Here is a 26,475-nt window from a genome sequence, read left to right on the forward strand (position 1 = left end):
CTCTGAGATGATTTTAGAGAAGTCGAGGGGAAGCAGCTTCCCCTCAAAAATTAACATGCCCAGAAGTGGCTGAAAAATACATGATATCTTGTAAATTGGTTTTTTTTTCCTTCTAACTTCCAAGTGTTTTGGGTGTCTGATTCCTGGCTTTGGAAGTTCTTGGGTTCATAATACTAAACAGTTAATAAGAAAGTCTTAAGTATGGTCTGTGAAAAAGATCTGATCCCTCATTAGAGATATTTCTTAGTCAGCCACTTTTGAAAGAATAGAGAGACTGACTGTAAATACAGCATTTTCCTCTGATAGCTCTTCTGTATCGTGCCATCCCTGTACCTTTTCTGATGCTGTTTCTCTTTTCCCAACATCTAAGTGGGCTCAGGGATCAATTTCTATCCACAATTTATTCTTAAAATAGTTTGAATTCAGAGAACTTCTAGATAGACTTTGGCCACCTATTTTCAATTAGGTCATCTCTAGAAGCTGAATTATTGGCTGAATTTTAGAGGTATTTTCATGGTGGGAGCCTTTCTCTTTTCCCTATGTCCTGGTGGTGTGTCAAAGCTTCCATTTGGATCCACAGGCTCGTTCTTAATATGAAATTCATCTTTCAAATATCCTGATAACGACTTCCAAGGAATAAAATAGTTCAGTTGAAACAGCAGAGAACACATAGATCTGTTGTTTGAGATTATGCACTTTTCATTGATTCTTCTCATTATTATTCTATTATTATTATATTAAATACCATGTTAATTATTATTATGTTAATTATTATTATCTGCTGGATCTTGAACTTTGGTAGAAATTGCAGAAAACTAAGCCATCTACAGAAGCAGTCACAGCTCAATCACAGGCTGCTGGGGGATTGAACCTGTTGTTCTGGTTTTATGCAGTAACTTTTATAACTGCACAATAAGTCACAGGGTTCCCTGAGAAGCACCTAAAGGGCTGTTGCCTCTTCCTCTTCCATTTTATTTATTTCAATTTTAAGAGCGGCTCTTTTATCTTAACAAACCACGTAACTGGAACCAGAAAGAGAAAGCTGCATTTAACACAGGGTTTGTTTGTTTTTTTTCTCCCTTCCCAGTCAAATCTCTACCCCACAGTGGGTCTCCAGACTCCAGGAGAGATCGTGGATGCCAACTTTGGGCAGCAGCCCTTTGTGTTCGACATCGAGGACTACATGAGGGAGTGGCGGGCGAAGATCCAGAGCACCATTAAGAGGTTTCCCATAGGAGACAGGCTGGGCGAGTGGCAAGCCATGCTGCAGAAGTAAGTCCCTGCCCTGCTGTTCACCTTCTTCCATTTTCTTAGCCTTTAAATGCTGATTCATGCTCTCTGATGGCAAAAATTGCCCCTCGCTGCGTTTTTGCTCGAATTGTTTTGCCCTCTGTTTTGTTGCTCAGTGGTTTTCCCTGTGTGGATTGCTGCTGTTTGAAATGTAAAAGGTATGGGAGAAGTTTTCAGCCAAAAATGCATGAAGGATTGTAGGGATGGAGGAACATAACGTTTTGAGGTGATGCACTGGGGGAAGGGGAGGGGAGAGGACACCATGAAAACTCTTAACACAGGAGAAAAGCCAGGATGTAAATCAGCTGAACCTAGAAATAAAAGAGCAAGAAATAGCCTAAACCAAAGGCTTCCAAAAACTGAAAGCACATTATGACACTTTATAAATTTATCAATACTGAATGCAGTTCCCACTGCAAAAGGGATTGAGTGGAACTTGATGAGAACAATTGACAAGAGTTGTCAGAAGTTGGGAGTATCTTCTGCCTGAAGACACACTGAGGTGCTGGAGTGTGTCCAGAGAAGGGCAGTGGGCCTGTGGAAGGATCTGGAGCTCAAGTCTGCTTAGGAGCAGGGGGGGGGTCCAACCTGGAGGAAAGGAGGCTCAAGGGGGACCTTCTTGTACTATACAACTCCCTGACAGGAGGCTGTGGCCAGGTGGGGACCGGTCTCTTCTCCCAGGTAACATGTGAGTGATGGGACAAGAGGAAATGGCCTCAAGTTGCACCACAGGAGGCTTAGATTGGACATCAGGAAGAATTTCTTCATTGAAAGGCTGGTCAGGCATTGGAAGAGGCTGTCCAGAGAAGTGGTGGAGTCACCATCCCTGGAAGTGTTCAAGAAACAACTGGACATGGCACTTAGTGCTGTGGCTTAGTTGACATGATGGTGTTTGGTCAAAGGTTGGACTTGTTGATGTTGGAGGTCCTTTCCAACCTTAATGTCACTGAAATTGCAACTTCTGTTGTGTTGATTTCTTTTTTTTTCTCCAGTGTGATGATCCTGTTTCACCAGTGTCACTTCATCTCTTTGTATTTTCTTTTTTTCTAGTATGGTTTCATCATATTTGGTTCATCATGGGTACTGTTCCACAGCAACTGCCTTTGCCAGAGTCACAGACACCACAATCCAGGAAGAACAGACCTCAATAAAGAATAGACAAAGTAAGTTATTCCCAAAGTGTGGCACACTGACCATGTGTTCCCTTCAGAATTCTGCAGAGGAGTGAAGTGCTGTGGAAGCAGAGAAGTTACTCCATGACATTATAAAGCTCTCCACAGCACACTGGGTGGGTCAGTAGAGCTTGGGAACCTCTGCTGGGAGCACTTTTCCCATCATCACCGTGTCCCCTCCACCCTCTGACACCTCTGCCTGGAGAACTGCCCTGTGCTTGCCTTTGCCTGTCTGCTGTGCTTGGCCTTTGCCTGAGCTGAGGTCACTGTGCACCAGAGATCCCTTTGGATTTGAGTCCTTTGCTGCAGGCTGTTGCAGCAGGGGCAGTCCCACAGTCACAGGGGCCCAGACACATCCCTCTGTTCTGACTGCAGCTCCCAGAGTTAAGGACTCTCCCAGACCCTCTGCACATTTTGATTTCAGGTGACATTTTTGTATACTGAGGGTTTTTTGTATTCACATCCAAGGTGTTTAGCTCACACTAGGTGAAGAATTCATATTGTGTTTGGTTTGGTTGCTGCTGTTTCCTTCCCCATGGCTCATCTCTCAGCTTGTAAGGCTTTTGGCTCCTGCAGAATCAGACCCGCAGCTTTCCCCTGCTGTACCTTTATTTTAAGCTTTTCTATTCACAGGCTCAGACTGCAGAGTGGCAGAACATTGGTGTGCTTTCTGCATTCTCCTGGCTGTTGAATACAGGCTGCATCCCACCCTGTGCATTGCCCTTCCCTTTGTGAACTGCTCCTCCTGTGACTGTTACGGGTCGGGAGCGTTTTGCCCCTTTGTGGCTCTCTCCCCATACATTGCATGTGCTTAGCCAGCATTCAGGTTCATCTGGGGACTCTGCTTTTTAAATAACTTGTAGTTGCTGCCTGTTAGTGCTGATGGGCTTTTGTGCTTTCCAGGTCATGCATTATGCAACCCTGACCCCAGCCAGTGTTCCCGCTGGTGTGGGTTTAGCCGGCGGAGCCTCGCGTTTGTCTGAGGGCAGGGGACGAGGCAGGCGGAGGGGGGGAACACAGAGCTCCCAAGCTGGGGCTTAAATAAAAGGTGTGAGGAAAACACAGATGGGAAAACAAAAAAGAAGGGAAAATGAGAAAGGGAATGGCATCCCTGAGAGTTGCCAAACGAGGCAGAGCAGGGAGCTGTCAAAAGCAGCGAGACTTAAAAACGGACGTGCGAGGAAGGAACAGAGTGAAGTGAGAGCTCTTGTGTTGGTGTGAGAGCCACGGCTTTGGTTCCAGCTTTCAGCTACCATAACAAGCTAATAGACAGTGAGAAGTGGGAGCCAAGACAAGTCATTGCAGTTTGTTACTGGGGATTGTTAATGAGGATTTACCAGGCTGGGCTTCCAACTGCTCATGGTTAGCAAAAGCCACAGCCTTACTATCTGAGCCTCTGCTTGCAAAGCACCTCACAAGCCGTTCAAAAACTTCGCTCTGTTGCTTATAAGGAGTGCTGGAAAAACAATGCAGTTTTAGTTTTAAGTACATATAGGTTTTTTCTTTTATTTTTTTCTGCATTTAGAAAAAAAATAAAATGCAAATCTGTAGATCAGCAGCTTCTCTGAGCGTTCAGGGCTGGGATCTCAAGATGAGTCTGGCACTTGTGTCTTCTGACCCACCAAAGGAACATACATGGGACATGAACACGCAGCATGATAGGTGTCTTCTACCCTGTCTCTTTACAGCTCCTAAAAATGTACAGCTTGTTGAGCTGTTTCTAGCTTAGTCAACAGCTGGTTCTAGGAACCAGTTTGGCTCATTGCAGGCCAAACTCAGGTTAATTCTCTGGTTAATTCTCTCAATACATTGAGATGAGACTTGCAGGAACCCAGTTTTGCTGATATAATTATTTCTGCTTAGAGGTTGGGGATATTGGGGATACTGTGCTGTGGTTTAAGCCCACAGACCCTCTAAGAATACTCCTCTTGTCTGATTCCCAACCAGACATACACTTCCAAGCATGAACCAGTCAGAGGATGTAATATGGGGTGACTTAGGGGCTTCCCTCTGAAATTGTCATTTTCCCAGCAGCCTGCTTGTTTCCATCCAGCTGGCATGTCCTGCTTTCTTTCCCATTGCTCCAGAGCTCTGTGACTAAAGGACTAAAGTCTCAGAGCACCCCATCCCAGCTCACCTACTACATCCTTCAAAACCTTCTGCTCTGGGTGTTTTTTTGCTGCTAAGAAATCCTCCCTCATTTTCACATGGTTTTCCTTGCCCTAATCCATAATAAACAAAATGTGGTCCCCAGTTCTCCCAAGCCCTTGTGCAAGGTGGTTGTGGGGAGCTGGGTGGTATATATGAGACAGCCCTTCTGGCTGTTCCTGTGGGCTCGTCCTGTGTGTCACCAGGTCTCCCTTTGCTTTCAGGAATACAGAAGCTAGTATTAGCAGGCAGAGTGGGAGAGGCTATAGAAGCCACCCAACAGCTCTATCCTGGCCTCCTAGAACATAACCCCAACCTGCTCTTCATGTTAAAGTAAGTATGAATAGCTTTATACTCTCTACTCCTGAAATTTGTAGATGCAGGAGAGAAGAAGCTGCCCAGACATCCAGGCCAGCTGCACACATGGCTCTGAATTCCAACTGAGATTCCCTTTGGGAGTCCTTTGTTTAGTGCTTGTAGCCCTTTTGTTGCTGCTCAGAGCCAGTATGGCTTTGCCTCATGGGGTCAGGCAGAGTTGGGTGACTTTTAGCTCTGCTGACTACCAGAAACTCCTTCACAGGTGGTGTTCACTTGTCTTGTGGAGAACCTGCATTGCTGGAGCAGTGGCAGTCACTGTGAAGGTTCCTGGAAAGGCAGATGAATGGAAAAGGCTGTGTGGGGTAGAGACTAAAGGAAAAAATGTTCCAGTTCTCCAGCTGTACAGAGCGGCTCTCCCAACCTTCTGAGACATGAGGACAGTTCCCAGTAAAGCTAAATGAGGAGCTGTCCTCACTGTCACTGAATTTTTTACTCTTTCCTCTCTATTTTCCATTGGCCACCAGTGTTTTTAGGTTGATGGAGCAGTGAAGGACAGATTTAGTATCTTCCCTTGAAAAAATCTCCCACAGTTGAATTTTGGAGTACCTGCAGAGGAGGTGGAGCTGAAAGCTGTAGAGGATCAGTTTCTTCTTAGCACAGTGGAATTAAACTTGTTTTTAGGGAATGTCTCAACATTTATTAGCATCAAAGTTGCAGTTTCTGAACTCCTCCTTCCTGTAGCTTTATCAGACCGCTCACAAGGGCATCAGGAGTCTGAAATGTCCTTTTGAAAGCAAAGGAGTTTTAACTCCTTTGCAGTTTCTAGTACTTCTCCACTGGGGAGCTGAGGAGGGCTCAGTGCAGAGCATCCTGGCTGTCACGCACCCTTTTCCCCTCCTCCCCTCCTATGAAACCAGGTGTCGGCAGTTCGTGGAGATGGTGAACGGCACGGACAGCGAAGTGCGTTGCTTCAGTGCCCGCAGCCCCCGCTCCCAGGACAGCTACCCCGGGTCCCCCAGCCTCAGTCCTAGACACGGATCAAGCAACTCCCACATTCACAGTACCGGTAAGTGTGTTCTCCCTGTCTCCCAGTAGGGGAAATGAACTCAACTCAAAAGAGAGATTATAAGTCAGAATAACAATTTAATAAAATAATACAATAAGTACGGTTATACAGACAAACAATTGGTTTTAACCCACAAAACCCAAATGTATAACCCAGCACCCTGGGGCATGAACAGAGTGGTGTTCTTTGGCCCCCCCTGAGTCCAAAGTAAAAGAAGAGGGGAAAACCTGTTGGTGAGAGTGCTGGTGCAGTCTGGTCAAGAGTGGTGATTGCAGTCTGGTTGAGAGCGATGATCTGCAGTCTTCCTCTGGATCCCACGAGTGGTTCAAAAAGTTCCAAGACTCCAAAATTATATATTCTCCAGTTCAGGCAGGAATGCCCTGCACTTCCCTCAGGGCAGGAAGCTCCACAAAGGGTTTGAGGACAAGAGCATCCTCGTATCTCACAGGCCTCTTAGCACCCAGTTTATAGCCTGAGGAGTCAGGCTCTATGGGCAGATGGTGTAAATGGTTCATTGATAACAGTTTCTGGGAAATGGCATGGAAGGCTATAGAATACACAGTTTTGGGTTACACCCATCCAGTGATGAACTGGTCCCAGCTGTTCTAAATAGGACAGAAGAGCAGGTGTCTGAGGTGGACATGATTCCATGAAATGCTCGTTTCCTTTCTGATACCCAGCTGAGGGGATGCGCTGTTAGCATGTGTGTCTCTACACTGTTGCAGAATTGGTTTTGCATTAGTTATTTATTGGTTATTATTTATTGGTTTTGCATTAGTTGTCTGCGGAGCAGTTTTTTTCAGAATAAAGAAGGTTTTGAAGGCAGGCCTTTAGTGTAGCCACCAGTGACTCGGTGTCTCACTGATGCAGTGGTGGGAGGAGGTCAGGAAAGCAAAGCCTCTTGTGCCAAATTGTTGACTTCACAACAGAGTAATATTGTCAGTCTGGTCTTATTTTTCTTTCTTCTTGGCTTTCAGGAGCAGATAGTCCAACCTGTAGCAATGGAGTCATGTCCACAAAAAGCAAACAGAGTCACAGTAAATACCCAGCACTGAGTTCATCATCTTCATCTTCCTCGTCCTCTTCCCCCTCATCTGTGAACTACTCTGAGTCCAATTCTACAGATTCTACCAAATCTCAGCAGCACAGTAGTACGAGTAATCAAGAAACCAGGTATTTTTTTTTCCTCTGGAGACACCTGAGTGAGAGTGGGACGGTGGGAAAGGGCTCAGTGTGCTTTCTGAGGAGCTAGAAGGTCATCTGTCCTGCCCTTCTGAGCAATATTTGGTATCTACAAGGTCACTACAATTCCCAGCAGCCACAAACCTGTTCCAGTTTCCCTTCTGTGGCTCAGGCTTGGAGGCTTATCTCATAAGGAATATTATGATGCTCCTGTTCCAGACACCAAGCTGTCCCATTACACTGGTGCCATGGGTTTGTCTAGACACTCTAATCAGTAGTTATTCAGCAGTCTCAGCCAGCCTGCTGTCTTGAACATTTAAGTGTTCTGTACTGCACTCTCTGCAAGGACTGAGGGCTTAGCCAAGATTCCCCTCCTGTGCAGTCTGTTAGTGTGTTATCTATTGTCTGGCTGCTGTTTGCTGTCCCAGGGATGAACACTTCCTGAAGGGAAAATGCAAAGCACTCTGCACCTGGAATTATGACAGGCACTTCCAGAACAGAAACCTGTTTCATAAATTGTATTCAGAAGCCTGCAACAATTTCTGCTATGCTGACTTAGACCATCTGGCTCCCTGTAGTCCAGCTGGCACCTTTCCTTCTCTGCTGGCCATTGCTGGGCACCATTTGGCACATGAGCTCTTAATTTCTTCCCTTTCTAATTTGGACATCTAACCTTTTTTCCCTCTTTTTACCTCAGTGACAGCGAGATGGAAATGGAGGCTGAGCATTATCCCAACGGAGTCCTGGAAAATTCATCCACCAGGATAATGAATGGCACCTACAAACATGAAGAGATCCTGCAGACGGATGAGTCCAGCATGGGTAGGGCCTCAGAGGCAGGAGGGGTAAAGGGAAATAAAAAGAGCTGGTATCAAGAGTTAAAACTGTGATGGCATAGTGGGGAGTAGAACACGTACTTTGGGCTTCTTTCCCCACCCAGTGAATGAAGTTCTCAAGGTGCCTGTTTCATGGGGAAAATGAATCTGTCCTGGAACTAAAACTAGGTCTGGCTTTTCACAGTCTCACAGCAGTGCTGGCGATGTTGTGGAGCAGGGAAAGCAGTAGGAGTCAAAGGCTTGTTCAGTGTTGGTCATGAAATCCAGCTCAGAGCAGTCCTGGCAGAAGTGCCAGCTGGGAAGTTGAGCTGGGCTGTGCCTCAGCACGGCTGGTCAGCTGTGACTGTCCTGTTTGTGGGTGCTTTAGCCAGGAGGGAGAGGATGAATCTGCCACACTACCTCTGAAACTGGGGATTCCTCCAGCTGAAATGGGTCTTGTGGCCACTAATACTGGGAAACTGGTGGTGTTGGCATGTCTGACTGAAAGTTTTCTGAGTCCAGGATTTGTTAAACTGAGGGATTTCTGTGTATGTATTACACACATGAAAGGGTAACACAGCTGGAGTTGTAAACTCCTGGGATTTTATCAGGAGACTTGATTTCTAGGTAGTCCTGTGGCATTAAACCGAGCTCAAATCTTTCCTGTACTTATCAGACACTGTGAAAAGCCCACTGCTGGCTGTTGTAGTGCAGGAATCACAGAAAGCTTCCACTGGGGTAAACTTAGAGCGGGGAGCAGCCACCTGCTCCAGAAGGGGAAGGAGTTTGTGGGTGTCATGACACAGAGTGGGCATTGGTGAGGAAGGAGAGATGACTGTTCCTTCTCCACTGCCCTTCCTCCAGAAGACAGCTGTCCCCAGAGGCAGCTCTGTGGAGGGAACCACGCTGCCACCGAGAGAATGATCCAGTTTGGGCGGGAGCTGCAGATCCTGAGCGAACAGCTTTGCAGAGAATATGGGAAGAACACCGTGCACAAAAAGATGCTTCAGGTAAGCCTGGGCCTTGTGCTGCATTGCAGCAGTTCTCTGGGCCAGGAGTGGGGGTGTGGGTTCCCTTGCAGACCCTGGGTAGCCCCCACTTCTGCACCTGCTGAGGAAGAGGGGGCCTGCGTGGGGATCAGAGGTCAAACCATGAACGTAGAGCATCTACACCCAATTCTCAGCACAGGAGAGAACTACAGCTCCTGCCTGCCTTCCTGGAGCAACTGCATGCTCTTCTTCTCTCCAGGTGACACTCTACCTGCCTTCCTGTGCTGGCTCCCCTGCCAGGTGGAGGGGGCACCCTCTTTAACCCACTATCTTGATGGCCCAGTGTGGTCCTTTGCTGCCAAGAAGAAAAGGGCCATTTCTTTTCAGGAGGTAGGCACCTGTCACCGTGGTGATGGCAGGAGGTGCCCCAGCTGACGGACTTGGTGGTTCTCCTGTGTGTTTGCAGCCTTGCAGGACCTCACTGTGCCTCTCTGTTCTCTCACACAGGACGCCTTTAGCTTGTTAGCTTACTCAGACCCTTGGAACTGCCCCGTTGGCCAACAGCTGGACCCGATCCAGAGGGAACCTGTGTGTGCTGCTCTCAATAGTGCTATATTGGGTAAGATCTGGTTCCTGTGGGAGCTGTTCCCCCTGGACACACCTGCTCTCAAAGGCTGTCCTGTGGTGGGCAAGCCTGCAAGTGTTAGGGAAAGTTCAGGAGTTCTTGTTTTCAGCTTTGGCCTCTCTTTCTGTTGCTGGGGACTGTCAGGGCAGTGATGCAGGAAGGGGGGTGGGAGGGAAGCCTGCAGAGAATGGATCCCCTTGAGAAACTCTTCTTTTGGCTCCCTTCCTTGCATCTTCCTCAGTGCTGCTTCCAAGGATGCTCTTTAGGATTTTCCTCCCCTGCTTACAGAAGAAACCAAGATCTCTTTGATGCATTTCCTGCCCCTCTTCCTTCATGTTCTGAACCTACCTGAATCATTTTGCAGGCATTACCAGAGCACTTTTCCATGCTGTGTGGGTTGGCAGAATTGAGTCCTGGCATCATCCCACTTTCTGGGAGGGAATGCAGTTGCTCTCTTGGAGCACCTCATGAGTGAAGCTGTTTTCCATAGTGTTGGCTCTAAAGCAGAGGGGAGCCATAATTCCAGTTACCTTTGAGTTCATGCTGAACACGCAGAGTTAAATGCAGACAGGGTTTACCTTCCCTTCAAGCACTGCCTCTGTGTGTTCCCACCCTCTGCTATGGCTGCCAGATCCCAGAGAGCCTGACTCCCTGCAGGGCAGGCCCTGTTGCTCTTTCCCTTACGATCTTAACTGCACTGAGAGGACCCTGCTCTGTGCAGAGATCTGGTTATAGCTTGGTTTTCTTCAACTGTCAAGGCAGCTCCTCTTCTTCTGATAAGCTTTGCTCTTTGTGTCAGCAGGATGGTTGGACCCAGGTATGAGCAGTCTGTTGCCCTCCTCTGTGTCCTCAGAGCTGAACATTTATGCCTGTTCTTCCATTTTCCTTAGACAAGCACGTTCCGTGGCCCAACAGCTTGTTGTCATTTGCCCCCATCTTGAACCTGGTGTAGTAAATGCAATGGCCTGCCATGATGGAAGTCTTTGCTGCCCTCAGTGTCTTGCTGTCCCTTTACTGATCCTCCTGGCACCTTCAGCTCCAGAAAAACCCATGGTGGAGAAATAATGAGGTTATGGCCTGCCACCAGTCTGCGGCAAAGGGATTGATTCATTCTAGGCAGGGCCCTTGAACCTGTCACCAGATCATGCCCATGCTGTGTCACTGCCCAGGTAACTTTGCAGGACACTCCCCAGTCCATCCACAGCAGCCAGACACTGTCCACTGGACAGGTTCTCTGTCTTGGAAACCCATGCTGGGCTCCTATGCCTGATCTGGCTCACTGTGCCCGTGAGGATTTCCTAGGGGATCTGTGCCAGAAGGAGATTTAGAGATTGTCTTCTGGGGGAAGGAACAGCTGTTCTGACCGAGTAGAGGAACAGAAGTTACATGTTTTGGGAAGGAGAGTCCCTTCCCCTGGCAGTCAGCAGTTGTTTGTCAGTGCTTGAGGAGCGTGGACAAGTTGCCGAGAACTGTCACCAGGGAGACATGAACGATGGTGTCTGGACATGCTTCATCACACAGGTCACAAGACACCTTGTCCAGCTCAGCTGAGGGTTCCCTCGTGCTTGCACAGTGAACATGCACTTGTAAAGATGCAGAGACAAGTTTGTCCAGGGCTTGGGCTGCTGTGTAGCCTTGCACAAGTGTGAGAGGTGGAGAGCTTGCTCTCACTTGGTGCCAGTTTCTCCTGCCTTTCCTTATTCTTCCATGCTTCAGTCTCTCATGCTTTGAGGGTTTTCTGGCAGACAGCATCAGCAGGAGCTTCACTGCCTTTTTGTTGCTCTGACCCCCACAGCAACGCTCTCTCAAAGGCCCTGCTGAGCCGTGGGACATGTCATGGGTGGGGAGTATGTGGAGGAGCAGCAGCACAGAGCTGGCAGAACTCAAGGAGTAACTTCTCCCCAGAGCCAGCACCTCCTGCCAGGGATGCTGGGCTGGGTGCCCGGTGGGGACTGAGAGGGACCCGAGTGCAGGTGAGCCAGCACACAGCCAGGACACCTCTTCTAAACGGATTTCTTTCTTTGCCCCCACAGAATCTCAGAACCTGCCAAAGCAGCCCCCGCTGATGCTTGCCCTGGGCCAGGCCTCGGAGTGTTTGCGGCTCATGGCTCGTGTGGGCTTGGGCTCCTGCTCCTTTGCCAGAGTAGACGACTATTTGCACTAACACAGAGCAAGATGGAGTTGACATCGTTGAGTGCTGCCCTTCACCCTCCGTTGCTGCCACTCTGCACCACCACCTCGTTCGATAGCCTGACCTCCCTGCCACCGACACCCCCTCTAGCACACACAAACACTGCCTGTGAAAGGACTGAGTGAGTCCCCTCACTGTGTGGCTATTCCTGACCCCAGGAACGACCGGCAGATCTCACCTGTCTCCCTGCCATTGCTGCGGCTCCAGCAGCACTCAGTATTTCGCTGGTTATTCTAATGTAGCGCCTTCTGATGTAGGGATTTCTCTTTGTTTTGATTTGAGTTGTTTCTCATGGTTCCACCGATATTTTATCTGGAGAGTTTTGCTGAGCTGGTTTATGCTGATTTACTGAGGAAGCTGATCAAGTTGGTGACAGCTTGTTCTTTTCTTCCCTCCTCCCTCCATCGTGCACATACAGCATCATCTTCTGTGCTAGTTATCTGAACTCTTCTCACAGTGGCAGTTCAGAGGGATTTTTTTTTTATTTTATTTTATTTGAATCATGTTTATTAAAAAGGTCTCTTCCACCTCCACAAAGTCATTGATGTATTTATTGCCCACAGACTCGGTCCCAGACATACACATCGTACAACCCCGCAGGAGACCTGGTGAGGTAGGTCCTGTCATGCACTAATGGTGGGAGTTGGAGGAGCCTGGTCCTTCCTGGTGCCTCTCTTAAGAGCCCAAGGCTCTCGAATTTGGCTTTGTGAGTGGGAAGAGTAGAAGACTTGATGTTGCCTTGTGTTAGTGGTTGTGCTGTAGAAGTGTCTCACAACCCTGAGAAATAGTTAAATCCAGCTCTTCTGGCAGCTGGAGGGACAGGACTGGTGAAAATGAAACCATCTGCCACTGCATGTGTAGAAGCAGGTTGTGTGAGCCTGCCAGAAACATCCATGGGTGCTGCCCCATTGGGCCAACAGTTTTTTGTTAACAAATCCTCCTTTATCTCCATGTAGGAGGGCTCTGGCACTAAGACTCAGTAATAACAGTATTTCCTGCCCCCACGTCCCCATAACACTGATCTAAACAAGCATTTCTGAATTTTGGAAGTGTCTTGAGAAACCTGGGCTGAGCTGTGCTCACCCTCTCAGGTGGGACATGCTGACATCAGCTTGTGGGTTGGGGTCAGTACCAGCTTTGCCAGGCCTGGGCCATTCAGGAGAGAGCAGCAATGTTTCTTTAAGGAGATTACTAAGATAATTATTGAAGTTTCAGGCCCAAAGGAGACCAGCAAAGATCTGTGGGTGAGTAACCTCCAAGTAAGATGGACTGACGTGTCTGTGCTGTGGTGTCAGGCCCAGGGACTCAAGTGATACCAAGCATTTAAAGCACTTGTTTCTGTTTCTGAGTGTGTACTGTCACCTGGTGAGGCTGTGGGCAGCACCACCATGTGCTTTGCATCCTCTGCTGTACCATTTAGAGATGGCAGGTTCAGCCTGGCTGCGTGGCAGGAGTTGCAGTTCTGCACCAAATGAATTTTAGGTCAGTAGCTCTGGGGAGGACCCAGGGGAGCTCAAAATGAACGTGACTTTTACTGCTGTTCACCAATTTTTTATTTTTTTTTGAAGGTTCAGTGAAAGATGAACAGGTTGGGATGAGGTTTGCCCTTAAAATGGAGGTTAGCCTGTGCCAGGAATTGAAGCAGCAAGAGAGCCTGTGTGCCACTGAGAAGGGAGAGTGGTGTGTGACCTCTGAGCTAGGCTGGGTTTGCAGCTGGCACGTGAGGTCTGAAATCCAGGCAGGGCAGGGGTCGGGTGTCCCCTGCACTGCAGAAGATGACTGTGGCAGGGAATGTGCAGATGGTGTTGGAGGTGGTTGGGAATGCTATCCCTACCTTTTGGTGAAGGTGTACAGTGTGTAGAGGCAGTGCTAGAGTCATGGTGGCCTAAGAAAACAGTCAGCTGGAGGTTTGGAGATGGAGGAGATATTTCTATCAGATTAACTTGTGTAGCTGAAAAAAGCAGAGGGAGCCCTGCCTACCACAGGCTTTTTCTAGGGAGACAGAGGCAGAGGGCTGCACTAAGCAGAAGGAATTTAACTTGGGAATCTGGGGCTTCTTGTCAATTCTGGGAGACACCTGATGTGCCTGAAAGCTCATCTGTTGATTTTCAGCTCTCCTCATTGGCCTGCAGATGGATATTGCCCCAGCCTGCAGTCCTTGCCTTGCTGCAAGTGCAGAGATAACTCGATGGACGGGCTTCCTTTCTGAAGCCTCTGATCCCAAACGTGCCAGGGCTGCCTGTCCCAGCCCACTGGGCCCCAGAGCCTGAGGCAGCTTGTGAACTTGGCCTGGTGAGTCTCTCCTGCAGGCTCTTCATTCCTTAGACCCAGGCTTAGGGCACACTGCTGGGCTGATTGTGGGTGCTGAGGCTGGAAAAACTCAGTACCTGGCTTTGCCTTTCATGTTTGGCAACATCCTCTGCTGTTGGTCCCTGTTTAGCTTGCAGCAGTCTGGCTGCAATCAGACTTCTCATCTTTGTAGCAACACTATCTCTTTCTGAGGTTTTTGGGTTCCTTCTCTTTGTGGTTTCTTTAAGCCAAGACTTTTCATCTTGTGTCATAGTAATGCCCCACTTGGTTTCCCAGCAAAGCTGTGCTGACTGTCCTAGAGCATCTTTTTTTATTTTGGTTTCCCTTTCACTGTTAAAAAAAAAAGCCCCAAAACAAGAGATGTTCCTAGATATCTGGTTATTCTGGTGCCAGGAAATGCCTGATGGATGTTACTTGGATTTTTTTCATTTATTTCAAGTGATCTGGTGGTTTCACTACTGGTTTCTGCTTATTTTGCTCAGATTCTGACTAACGTGGCCATGACTCAGTACAAAGAAGATCAGCATTGTTTGCAGTGTCTGGTGGGGTGTAGGCCTTCACCTACCCCTCATTCCTAGGTGGGATTTCTGGCTTGCTTTTCCCAGGTTGTATTTCAAAGCCTGTTGCCTTTGAATCTCCCTGGCTGCTCTTTGATGGTTCATGTTGGCTGAACCAACTTGGTTTGGATTGTTGCAGTAATTTTAAAAAGCGGAACTAAAGTGAATTGGGGTCTTCAGCTTTGAAAATGGCTGTCCCCCTGAACAGAGGCTACTTGCAGTTCAAAAGTACTTCTATAAAAGCTGGGATTTGTTATTCCAAGTACCTCGAGCAACCTGGTCACTGCTCCCAGGAGAAACCTCTTCCAGCTCTGCTGTGGCTGCGCATTCGGAGGGTCTCAGCTCTCCCCTGATCAGTCCAGAGGCACCACCCAGAGTGATCTGTAGAGTGGCAAAAACACTCCATCTCTGTGCTCTGGGCACCAGCCACTCCACCAGCCTTCCTCAAACTCAGCACTGCAGTGAGGGCCTCTCAGAAGGATAACATTTCACAGGGACCTGGTGAAAACCTGTTTTCCAGGGTGGTGAACAGCAGCCCTGCACATCCTGGGCTTTGAGTTTGAGCCCAATGCCCTGACTGTTAAGTGGCCTTTTGAGAACAACGTTTTGGGAACTCCAGACCTGGAGCCTTGGTTGAAGTGTCCTTCAGGGGTTCTGTGGAGACGTCTTCATGGAGCTGAATTGCATCACCAGGCTTTTCTCCCTGTGGAGAAGGGTTCATGCTCTTCCCCCAGAGCAGCGAGAGAGAGCATCAAGAATGCACTGGAAGAACTTTGGAGTGAGGTGCACTGGAGTGTCTGGGATAAAGGTTTCTGGGAGGTGTATCCACCTCATACACATAGTAGTCTAGCCTGTGACCATCTTAGTGGCCTCTGCTGGATGCATTTGAGTTTGTAGACATCTCTCCTGTACCAGGGGAGCCAAATCTTGTTTCTCTTGGTTCGTGTTCCCCTTGGAACCATCTCGTTCCAGATGATTCTTCTGGATGTTCCATGAGCCTACCCTAGCAGGTATTTAACAAAAGCTAATTCAAGACTTAGAAGGTTGAATGAGGCCTCAGATGAGCCCTCCCATGAGTAGGGAGGTCTGTTTCCCCTGCATCCTTCAATGTGCTCTCAGAGCCAGCTTGTTTTGGGAAAACTTCTTGCTGCTACCAGCTCTCCCTTCTTGCTTGTCTGCCTCCCACAGTCCCAGTATTCTCCCAGCTGCATGACCACCAATAGTGGTATGTGCCTGCTGGGTGCTGTGGGAGCTGCTCCAAACCAGGGCCAGCTCTGTGGCTCGTGTCTGTGTCGAGCACAGGCATGGCAACACCAACTGCCCTTCCCAGGCTTGCTGTGCCACGCTGGCCTAAAGGGGCAGATCTGGGCACAAGTCCCTTTTTGTCACCATACAGGATCCCATCAGCCTGCAGCTGGCCTGGCTGGAGCAATTCTGCTGTTTTTCTGGAATCTGGTTAGGAACTGAGCCCTTGTGTGCAGGGAGCAGAATGGAGAGGGACTCCCAGGTGAAGCACTGGACAATATGCAGCATCCAGCTGTTGAGGGGAGGTTGTCTGGTGGCTGCTCTCCCTCCCCTCCAGCCCCCTGTGAGTACCAGAGCTGGAACTCGTTGCCCTGGGACATATAAAAGATGTGTTGGTTATGGGTGCTACAGCTTGTTGCTGTTTCCAGCATCCTTGTTGTCCTCACTGTGCTGCTGCCTACTGGGTTTGGACACTGGGAGATGGAGCTGTGACTGGTGTGGAAGATGGGCCCCTCCAGGAGTATCATTCCTCATAGTTACCTTTGCCTAGGATCTTTCCATATGCTTCCTTTTTCCTTCTGGTTTTTCACAGTGACATCTCAACCTGTCCTCACAAGCTGTGTCCTTGTTTGTCACGTTTTATTAAGGCATCTTTACCATTCTTTAAATAGCTTTGTTCTTGAGTCTCCCTTGAACAACTGGAGCAACCAGAGCTGCTGGAACTAGTTCTGGGGATTGAGTATATAATTTTCCACCTTGGGCATCAGGGATGATGAACCATCTCCTCCTTCAGCAAAGCAAACCAGGTTGGATTGCTGCTGTGCTTTGGTACCTGTCTGTGTTAATACATAGCAGCTGTTGTTTAGATGCAAGTTTCAGAGTTTCTTCTGCCCTTGTGGGGTTGATTGAGGAGGTGAACCTTGGCAGTCAGGCTGTAGAGCAGCCTGTAAATGCTGTGAAGCTGTGTGGGGCACCAGACAGGATTGGGAAGCTCTTCCCATGAAGAAGCAGAGTGCAGACTTGAACTGCCCCATGGGCAGCAGATGGAGAGAGGGGTCCGTCATGCTTCAGTCCTGGGTGCAGTGAGGCCCCATGGAGCTGGTCACAGCTTGAGAGAAGGAACACCTTGAAAAGGCCCTGGTCCACCCAGGAGTCCCCTTTGCAGAAGGAGCAACTTCCCACCCTGCCAGTGTGAGAGCAGACTGAGTGGTGGGCTGGGGAGGCAGTAGGTCTGTTGTAGAGAGCTAGTGTTGGGTCTCCAGCTGTACACGTCTGTCCCAAGGTGTTTCTGCAGAAAGACTTGGGAAGGACATGCCAGGAATGAGGGATGAGTGATGGAGGGAACTGCAGTCCAGCAGTTCTTACTCAAGAGACAGAGGTGGCTGTGAATCTTGTTGCATTGGCTGCGTAGGGCAGAGCTGGAGAAGTGTTGCCTGGGAGCTGGGAGGAGCTACAGTAGATTCGAGAGGAAAGGGGAGCAGTTGAGAACCTGGAGGCCTCTTTTGTGGGCAGCACTGGCTGCTCTCCACCATCCTTCCTGCAACAAGAGGTGGCAGGTGATGGATGGCTGGTCAGGGCATGTCTGTCCCTCTCCCCATGTCCCACAGAGCTCAGAGCCTGCAGCTTGAGCTGTAACAGTGCCCAACAAGCCAGGGCATCATCCAGACTTGAGGAGCACGTGTCCTGCTGGCCGTTTTCTTTCCAGGAGGGAGGCTTAACTCTCTCCTGCTTGCAGGAAGCCCTTGACTCCCATGAGGGATTTACACTCACATCACCACAGAAGGATTCCTGGAGGCCATGCAAACCTCTGCTCCTTGCTCCATATCCCCTGGCCAGGCAGACCCTGGTCACTCCATTTGGGTCGAGGCACTTGCTCAGACCTCTTTTGCTTGGGAGGACTTCAACTGCACCCTTCCTCCAGAAGGGAGCACAGAGGGATTTTTGCAGGCTGGGCTTCCACACTTGGCTCAAACTTGGAGAAAGGAGAAACAGCAGCAGCTCTGGGGATACTCCGGATTTTAAAGAAAATTCGAAAAATACAATTATGGTGAATTCCAGACCAAGGACTCTGCACAGGGCTTGGCTTGGGATTGTCTCTCGGTCCCGCCTGTGCACGCTCTTCACGGCTCTGCAGCTGGGGGAGGCAGGAGGAGGCTGCCAGCACCTGAAGCTCTGGCACGCAGCAGGGCAAGCCCCAGGACCTGCCCACCACGCAGTGAACTCCTCTCCTGCTGGTTGCTCAAAACTCAGGTATGAAATGCTCGGCTGGAGCACGGGGTGCAAGGTCTCTGCAGGTTTCCCACCAGCCCCGGAGGAGCGGGGGCAGATCTCCCTGTGCCACTCCAGGCTTCTCATCGCCTTCGGAAGGGAGCTCCTCCTCTTTGGTACAACATTGGCTAAATGGACATTACACAAACTGTGCACATTGGTTCAGTCTAAGCTTAGTATTTGTGAATTAAGTTATCTGACGCTTCGCATGAAAACTTCGAAAAGGGGATTGGGGGGGGGATTTTAACTGAGAAAAAGCCTATGAAAATATACTGGAAATATGGTAAAAAAATCGACATTCTGCTGTATATTGACAGAATTATTTTTATTAAAATACACATCCATGTGCAAGAGCCGGTGTGGAGCCGTGTGCTTTGTCAGTCTGTGCTGACAGCTTGTGTCCCTTCTGACAGGGGATGCACAATCCATGGGATGTTTGTCCCCCAGCATCAGATTCTGCTTCAGCTTCATCCCATGGTGTTTATGACCTGCGGGCAGAAATGTCACTGGGGATGATTTTCCCATGCCATTCGGTATCCTAGAAAATACAGCCCTGCCGTGTTCTGGGACAGAGCATGAAACACTGAGGAAGCTTTGGGCTGAGGATCAGTCTGTGGCACTTGCCACATTCCTTGCCTTCACCTTTCTGTGGTTTTCCCATGTGGATTTGCACCTCTCCCGTGAGGTGATGGACCAGCAGCCTGGTGTGAGTGTCTGGGGTGCCATGCTGCTCCCACCCCTCCCCAACCCTGCAGGGGGACAGGCAGCCAGGACACCTCCCTGCCCATCTCAAGGGGGTTGTGTCCTCACTCTCCCAGCACACTGGATATTGTTTCTCGTCTCCCTCAGATATTTTGCAGTGGCCACCAGCACATTTGGAAGCTGACAAGGTATTAAGGGTTTGGTAGATCAGTATCTTTTCCCGGAACCCTCCACTGCTGACCCCTTAATTCTGGAGCACCTGCAAAGCCTGTGGGGCTGTGAGCGTGCTCTGAGGATGTACAGCCTTACCTAGGGGCAAGGGTAACCTCACCTCCATGTCCTTGACCTGTGGGTCAAGACCTGGCTCTGCTATCACATTCCCAATGAAGTACACTGTGACCAGGCACGGTTCGCTCCCAGCCTGGAGAAACGTGTGCTTGTGGCAGAGGTTTTTTTGGGTCACACCATCCCCTGGGCTTGTAGGATCTGCTCCTTGGGCTGGAAGAATCAGGAAAAATTCAGACAGCAACTTACAGCAATGAGTTTTTATTATAAATATTTGTTCCACTGGCACAGCCTGGCAGGGCAGGGGCAGCAGGAGGAGCTTGGTGGCCAGCTGGTCCATAATGTGGTGACACCTGATCCTGCCAGGGTACGGGCTGGATCCACCTGCAGTGGTGGTGCCACAGCAGCCTTTGGAGAAGGGCTGTGAGCACCGTCAGCACCCAGCAGAGACAGGAAGACTGGATGGGCAAGTGGGATGGTGGATGGAGTTCATTTTTTCTTTCTAAGCTTTTCCATGGCTTTCTCCACCCAGCGCTTCTTGGGGTCAGCACAGATCTTGGCACCTCTGGCAGCCACAATCCTGCAAGGAGAAGGTGAGGAAAAAGTGAAAATGTGAACTGTGAGCCATTCCCTTCTCATTCTCCCCTTCCCTTGTGCAGCCCCATCCTGGATGGAGGCTTGGAATCATCTCCAGCAGTCCATGGCCTCCTTGGGCTGATGGTGTGTGTCTGAGTCTTCCCAGACCACTGGCTTAAGCAGAAAGCACTAAAACCTATTTTTTCCCCCCTTTGCCCACCCTACTGAGCTACTTTCCTGCCACAGCCCCCTCCAGGCACATGCCCCTGGCTGGGACTGAGCCATCTGCAGGGTGGGATGGGAAGGAGGAGCTGCTCCAGCTCCCCACCGTGCCAGGGTGGGAAGCAATCCCTGGGATACTCACACAACTGCAGGCATAGGGCAGTCAATGGGGGTCTCATAGTAGCTCTGCACGTGTCGGACGGGTCTCTCTGCAGTACTCAAAGCAGCATTCGATGGGTCTGAAGTGGGCTGGGAAGGGAAGAGAAGGGAGAGATGTTTTAAACGACCTTGGCAGCATTTTGCAGCTAATTGCATCACCAGACAGTGACACCGCAGGATGTGGAACTGTGGAGCTTCTCAGCAGCTCCTGCAGGATCCCACAGCAGGGATTTGCTTCCCTTCGTGGCAGCAAGCACAGGACTGGGATGTGGACAATGGTGGGGAGGGGAACAGCACAGGACCCGGCACCCCACAGCCCGTGTTGCTGCAGCCACCAGAGTGCACGGTAAGGTCGGGCTGCTCGCTCTGGGGATGAAGTTTTGGGGGTTTCCAAGGCAGGGGCACAACTTGTGGGGTGTTTTAGGAGGCTCCAAACAGCTGAACGTGCTCCCCCCCCCTCCAACCACTTGCTCATCCAGCTGAGACCTGGGGAACAGCTGCCAGAGTCTCCCCAGGCTCCTGCAGCATCTCCCCAGGGCCGGCTTTGCTGAAACCACCCAGCACCTTCTCCATCCACCCCTGCATCCCTGATGTGCTGCCCTGCATTGCCCTGCCCTGACCAGGGGGTTGCTGCTCCTGCCAGCAGCACCATTCCCACTCCCTGCTGGGCTTTCCTGCCCGACCTCCCCAGTGGGACATCCCCAGTGGGGACTCCGAGCCCGGACCTGCAGCAATGGCCCACGAGGTGCCTTACCTGTGGCACAGTGCAGGGAGAAGGTGAGGAGCAGGGTGAGCAGCAGGGCTGTCCTTGCAGTGGCCATGGTGGCTGCCTGAGGGCTCTTCCTCTGTCCTCTGTGCTGCCCTGCCTGGTGTCCGTGGCTTTGGCTCCCGCTGCTCCATAATTTATCCTCCTCATCCCGCCCCCTCGGGCCGCTCTTCCAAAAACTTCAGACATATTCTAAGAAGCCCCTTCCCAGGGACGGGGAGGTTTCTGTCGTTTATTTTTGGGACACATCCATTGGGGGGGGTGGAAAAGGTCGAGGAGGAGGGTGGCAGCTACTTCTGCTTTCTGCGGAAGCCGTGACGCCGTGAGGGGCTTCCAGGAGGCTCTGGGGGAACCGAAATTTACTCAGGAAAGCAGATTAAACCATATTCCCATAAAGGCAGAGAACATCAGGTCCAATGCTCATCTGTTTATTTCTGACAGGAGAGACGACCCACAGTCTGAGCAGGAACGAGTCACAGGTGGGTTTAATTGGTTTGGCCAATTAAGTGACTAATGAGTCCCCTCCAAACCAGCCTCCCCAGCCACCCTGGCCATACAGAGGGTGTTGGGTTAGTCAGTGAAGCACTCTGGGATGGGATGTCAGGCAGAAAAAGCCATCCTGGACCAAACTAGCAGGGACCTCAGAGCAGGGGTTGGCAGAGATGCTTTTGGTGGGTTCAGGAGACTTTATAGAAGGGGAAAAAAGTAGAGCAGTGGCAGTGGGGTGTCTGAGGACAGAGTCTGGGTCTGATCACAAGTCTGAGCCCAAGTGTTGCCTCTGCCTCCCACATGAGCACTGGGATCAAAATAAGAGGGTCAGAAGGATGGAGGCCTGTGGCCATCAGTGCAGACAGGTCATTTCTGCAGGGAGATGGGGCAAACCCTAATACAGCCCCAGGAGAGTCATCCCAGAGCCCAGAGAGGACCCCAAGGGCAGGAGGGGCAGGTGGCACAGACACAGCAGCACCACCAGCCCAGCTTCCATGCAGGGATCTGCTCCCAGGGAGGGCAGGATGGTCTGTGTGTGAGGAGGGGGTGAGGACCCACTGGGATCCCCAAAGGATGGTGGTGAGTGGGAGCACAGGAGGGGACCTGGCTGTGGCTTGGGGATGAGGCAAGCCAGGGCTTCTCAGAAGAGAATAGAGGTAGAAATGGACTTCCTGGAAGATTATTTCATGTTCGCTGTAAGAACACTTTCGCTGGCTTCTCTGTAAGAAGAAAGGAGAAGGAAACAAATCAAATGTGCTGAAAATTCTGATTTAGAAGAAATAGCCCAGACAACATGGGGTCTGGTGGCCTGGCACGGGCCAGGGTGGCCATGCAGAGAGCTGGGCACAGCACCACTGGGTTCTGATGCTGCTTTCCCCAGGAAAGGGCTCTACAGACAGAAAACACCTGACACACAGGAGCTCCTGAGTCCTCTTCTCTGGACTCTGCATCCCCCCAGGTTCTCCTGCCCTCCTTTTTGCAGCTCCTGCCACGTCCCTGATGTACAGACCCTCGAGCCCAGCAGCTGCCAGAGTCACACCACCTCCTGGGCATGGGTTACAAGCAAAGGGCTGTAATTAAGGGAGAACTGAGCTAATGGCTTTTTCAGCCATCTCCTGGCACAGAAAACCTTATGTGCCAAGCCTTGAGCTCCCTTTTCAGGCTTGTCTGAGGCACCTCCTTTCCCTTAGCTAATTATTCTTGTCCCCAGTCCTACAGGAAGCATTAATAGATGCCTCCACTATCTGCCCTTCATAAAGCAAATTAGTGTATGTTGGGCCTGGGGAGGCTCCACAAAGCTCTGGAGGACTGGGATTCCCTCTGTGTCCCTGTCCCAGCAGTGAACCTTCGGGTTTGGCTTTAGTCTTCTCCATGCTCTTCAAACCTGCTCCCAGCAAGCTCCCAGGCCATTCCCACTGGTGGCACAGCCTCTTCTCCAGGTGTTCTCCAGCCTGCTCTCCAGGTGCTCCTTGTTAGGCAAATGTAAAGGCAAGCAGCCCTCTGTGTGGAGAGAACAGGGGGAGACAGGCTGTGCACAGGAGTTTATGGTTGTCCAAACCACCTGCAACCTCACTAATAATTAAAATTGAATACAAATTTTTTGACTGAGGAAAAACCCCACTTCAGGAATTAAAATGGGGTAGGCACGGATGAAAAAACCCCGAAGCAATGTAGAGATGGGGAAATATTCTCTGACTCGTATAATCTCTTGGGGTTTGAGTGGGTAATCATGGAAGTTAATAGTTTAACAGCTTACATGTGTGTGTGATAAATGTTGGGTGGTGCTGAGGTCTGTGGTGCATCTATGCCACAGCTGTCAGGAGAGGGCACCAAGTCCAAGCAAACAGGGTGACTCCACAGTCTGAAAGCTCAGGAAGGATAAAGGCAACAGTTTAAGAGGCTTCCTCAGGCTGAAGCTTCTTCTGGTGGACCCACAGATCTCCACCTGCCTCTTGGTGCCCATGAGACCTCCGGTTCCCAGACCTGCAGTGTGGTGGGGCATCCCTCAGCTCTAGGTGGGTTTTGCCTCTGCTGTGAAAGCAACTCTGGAGCTGCTGCAGCCAAAATTCCCTTCCCCAAGATCTGGGAGTGCTCACAGCAGGGCTTTCAAGGTGGCAGCTGCTCAGGGACTGGCTGAGCATCATCCGGCTGGTGGTAAGTGATGGCTTTTTTGTGACTTGGTGTGTTTTTTTGGAGGGGTTTTTTTGGGGGGGGTTGGTTTTCTTCCCCCTCCCCCTTACTGAACAGTCACAGGAAAAGAAAGAGGATGTGGAGGCATTCAGAATCACAGCTTTTGTCTCCCCAGGTCTCTGTCACACGTGGTGGAGCCCTGCTCCACTGGCCATGGCTGAACACCTCCCTGAGGGTGGGAAGGAGTGAATGAATCCCTTATTTTGCTTTGCTTTTGTGTGCAGCTTTTGCTTTATATATTATATTGTCTTTATCCCAACCCATGACTTTCCTCACTCTTGCCCTTGCAGTTCTCCTCCCCATCCCAAAACCCTGGCAGGGATCACTGCTGAGCAACCAGGGATCCTGGCAGGGGTGGGATTTCCAGGGCTGTATGTTGGTGAATCCCTTGTCTGCTTCAGCATCCCCTGCCTGTCCTCCCTAACCAGGGGGGTCTGCAGAGAAACCCTTCCTCTGCAGCACAGCTCAGAGACACCACAGTCCTGGGGCTGATGTGGCAGCCAGGCTGTGCTCCTGCACAGGGCAGCACAAGGGACGAGCTGAAACTTCTAAGGGCCCATTTTTGCACCTAAAAGCCCTCAGGTGAGTCTCCAGCCCTTTTTGGGTTCCCTTGAAGCGAGTACCCAAATGCCCTGCATCCATACAGTGCCATCCATGCCCCTCCCTGCCTGCCCCAGTGGGACTCAGTGGGAAGAGCCCCCATCCCACCCCAGCTCCACGCCTCGACCTGCTGGCAGCAGCAGCAGCGTTGTGGGGCTGGGAGAAGAAAGGACACCACTCTCCAATCTCACATGAACTAAACTTTATTTTGTGGCTGTGATCAGCAGGCAGGTGCTGGCAGGACCAGCAGCATTCCAGGGGCTGGTGCCTGGCTGGTGGACACAGAGCTCTGGGGAGTCAGTGTCCCCCACCAGCAGCCAGGACCTCTGCATTCCCTTCTGGGAGGATGGTTATAGACCCTCCTTCCCACCAGGATGTTGGGTAGCCTTAACCAGGGCACCCACTCCACATCATGGGGCACGAAGTTCTTTCCTCTTCTGGAGCTTCCCAACTGCTCTCTGCACCCAGGGCTCCTCTGGGTTTGCACAGACCTTGGTCCCGTTCTTGGTCTTAAACCTGCCAAGGTTAAAGGTGAAGCTTTGTGAGAAATGACAGCTATAATCCCACTCATACCCATGCCATCCTCCCTTCCTGATCCTTCTCTATTCCCTTTGGCCCTGCACACTGCCCCTGGGTACTTGGTGTCCTGCAATCAGCTCATGCTGCAGCCCAGCACCTCTAGAGCCTGTGCAGAGCCTTCAGGAGCTGCAGTGGACTCACGTACTAAACTCTGCCCTGTAAAAGTGCCCAGACAGTCATGCCCTCCCCTCTTCATGCTGGAAAACCGTGGAGGCTACACAGACCTGGCCCTGTCCTGTCCACAGATGAACTGAACCTGTGCTGGCTCAGGAAACAGCACAGCAGTGGGGAAATTACCAGGACTTACACAATTGCTGGGAAAAAACACTCCCTGGAAGTTGAATAGCAATCCTTCAGGTTTGCCAGCCGGAGAGCACCCTTTACATAATGGAAGCAGCACTCAGATGGAGAATAAGGGGCTGGAGAAGACAAAGAGAGACTGTGAACACTGGCTGTGGAAGGCAGTTTGTCTTTAGGACCTTCCCCCATGACAAGGCTGATGCACACAGCATCCCCCAAACTCTGCAAATGCTGCCACGAGGACCCCCAGCTGCCCTCCTCCTTCATTCCCTGGGCAGGAGAGGAGGATACTCCAGGTTATCATCCAGTACCAAAAGCCCTGCAGCATCTGCCAAAACCACCCAGCTCCAGGAACAGTTTCCTTCCTTCCCTGCCCCCTGGGATGTGCAGCTCTGCCCTGGCCAGGGGGTTGCTCCTCCTGCCAGCAGCCCCATCCCTGCTCCACCTGGTGGGTTTCTTGCCTGACCACCCCGGTGGGATGACCCTGAGTCCCGACCAGAAGTGGTGGCCCATGAGGTGCCTCACCTGCCCTGGAGTGTGGGGAGAGGGTGAGGAGCATCACGAGCAGCAGGACTGTCCTTGCAGGGAACATGGTGGCTGTGGGAAGGCTCTTCCTCTCCGGGTACTGCTCTGCCTCTTCAGAGGAGCTCAGCTGTGAGCTCAGGCAAGGAGGAGCTGCCATTTATCCTCTCCAGCCCTCCCCTCATTAGCCCTTTTCCGAATAACATGTAACAAATTCAAGGAAAAGGTCTACCCTTATCCTCGCCCCTGGGGATTTCCATGTCACGTGGGATCATCGGGGTTATGGTCTGGGACAATACCTGGAAAGACAGCGAACTTTGACAACTTCTGTGTTCACCCAGACAGGGACAGCCACGAGGGAAGTGAAATCTTCCTCTGCAGAGGTGTCAACTCGAGAGCTCCCAAGCACTCAGAGAGGGGTTTTGTGGCAATAGGAAAGACAAAGCTCGGCGTTGCATGCAAAGTCCCTTTCCAGCCCCAGAGCCAACACAAACGTGCTGGAGATGGCTGGGTGGCTTGTGAATTCCTGGAAAGCATTAAGCAGAAACACAGTGATTGCTGCTGCCACCAGCCCTCTGTGGCTGGACAGCTGCAAGTTGTCAAATATTGGCAGAAATTGTACTCGTTCCACGCTGTTACTATGGAGAGGAACAAAAATCCCTGTTCGTAGCTGGGAAGTGTGGGGTGAAAAGAGAAGGAGGTGTAGTTGAGCTCTTCCTTGTGGATGGGACTGGCTTAGCCCCTGGATTCAGGACAGGGCAGGAGTCAGCATCCAGCTGAGGGGAATGGATGAAAAACCAGGTGTTCCAAGTTTTTGGATGTCTTTCATCTTCCATCTTCCACAGCCTTGAACCGTATCTCTGTGTTAACCTGGGGGACAGCTTCTTCCCCTGTTGCTGGACTCCCCCT

The 26,475-nt window shown here is 50.7% G+C and overlaps 3 protein-coding genes across 7 annotated transcripts in view; 1 reads left to right on the forward strand and 2 right to left on the reverse strand.

The window, feature by feature from the left end:
- Positions 1-11,899, forward strand: part of RANBP10 (RAN binding protein 10) — a 59,326-nt gene extending 47,427 nt beyond the window's left edge. For 4 of the 5 annotated variants that reach the window (XM_051801899.1, XM_051801902.1, XM_051801901.1 and 1 more), the window contains 9 exons: positions 1,088-1,272; positions 2,341-2,453; positions 4,835-4,943; positions 5,846-5,994; positions 6,972-7,167; positions 7,874-7,998; positions 8,856-9,001; positions 9,488-9,599; positions 11,639-11,899. In XM_051801899.1, the coding sequence (XP_051657859.1) occupies positions 1,088-1,272; positions 2,341-2,453; positions 4,835-4,943; positions 5,846-5,994; positions 6,972-7,167; positions 7,874-7,998; positions 8,856-9,001; positions 9,488-9,599; positions 11,639-11,769 (1,266 nt within the window). In that variant the 3' untranslated portion in view covers positions 11,770-11,899. The remainder of the gene's footprint in view (positions 1-1,087; positions 1,273-2,340; positions 2,454-4,834; positions 4,944-5,845; positions 5,995-6,971; positions 7,168-7,873; positions 7,999-8,855; positions 9,002-9,487; positions 9,600-11,638) is intronic. The other variant, XM_051801900.1, reaches the window with a different exon arrangement.
- A 6,761-nt stretch (positions 11,900-18,660) lies between these two features.
- LOC127477527 (C-C motif chemokine 3-like) lies at positions 18,661-21,140 on the reverse strand. The gene is given in 4 exon segments (XM_051801959.1): positions 18,661-19,743; positions 20,104-20,174; positions 20,176-20,210; positions 20,875-21,140. Coding segments are annotated over 4 exon segments (264 nt in total). The 5' UTR covers positions 20,942-21,140; the 3' UTR covers positions 18,661-19,652.
- A 3,224-nt stretch (positions 21,141-24,364) lies between these two features.
- On the reverse strand, positions 24,365-25,697 carry LOC127477526 (C-C motif chemokine 14-like). The gene is made up of 3 exons (XM_051801958.1): positions 25,570-25,697; positions 25,052-25,163; positions 24,365-24,681 (listed from the first exon to the last, which is right to left on the reverse strand). Exons 1-3 carry the CDS (start codon positions 25,634-25,636, stop codon positions 24,576-24,578), a joined length of 285 nt encoding a protein of 94 aa, XP_051657918.1. The 5' UTR covers positions 25,637-25,697; the 3' UTR covers positions 24,365-24,575.
- Between the last annotated feature and the right edge of the window lie 778 nt (positions 25,698-26,475).

This window comes from Manacus candei, unplaced genomic scaffold (assembly GCF_025592945.1).
Source record: "Manacus candei isolate 608988 ecotype Guabito, Panama unplaced genomic scaffold, ASM2559294v1 h1tg000053l, whole genome shotgun sequence".
NCBI lineage: Eukaryota > Metazoa > Chordata > Aves > Passeriformes > Pipridae > Manacus > Manacus candei.

What these genes read in the sequence shown, in the direction of transcription:
- LOC127477526 (XM_051801958.1), bottom strand. Translation starts at nt 25,636, where the DNA reads ATGTTCCCTGCAAGGACAGTCCTGCTGCTCGTGATGCTCCTCACCCTC. An exon ending in CTCCCCACACTCCAGGGCAG is followed by an intron (nt 25,164 to 25,569) that starts GTGAGGCACCTC and finishes TGTCTTCTCCAG; the next exon opens with CCCCTTATTCTCCATCTGAG. An exon ending in TGTTTTTTCCCAGCAATTGT is followed by an intron (nt 24,682 to 25,051) that starts GTAAGTCCTGGT and finishes TAACCTTGGCAG; the next exon opens with GTTTAAGACCAAGAACGGGA.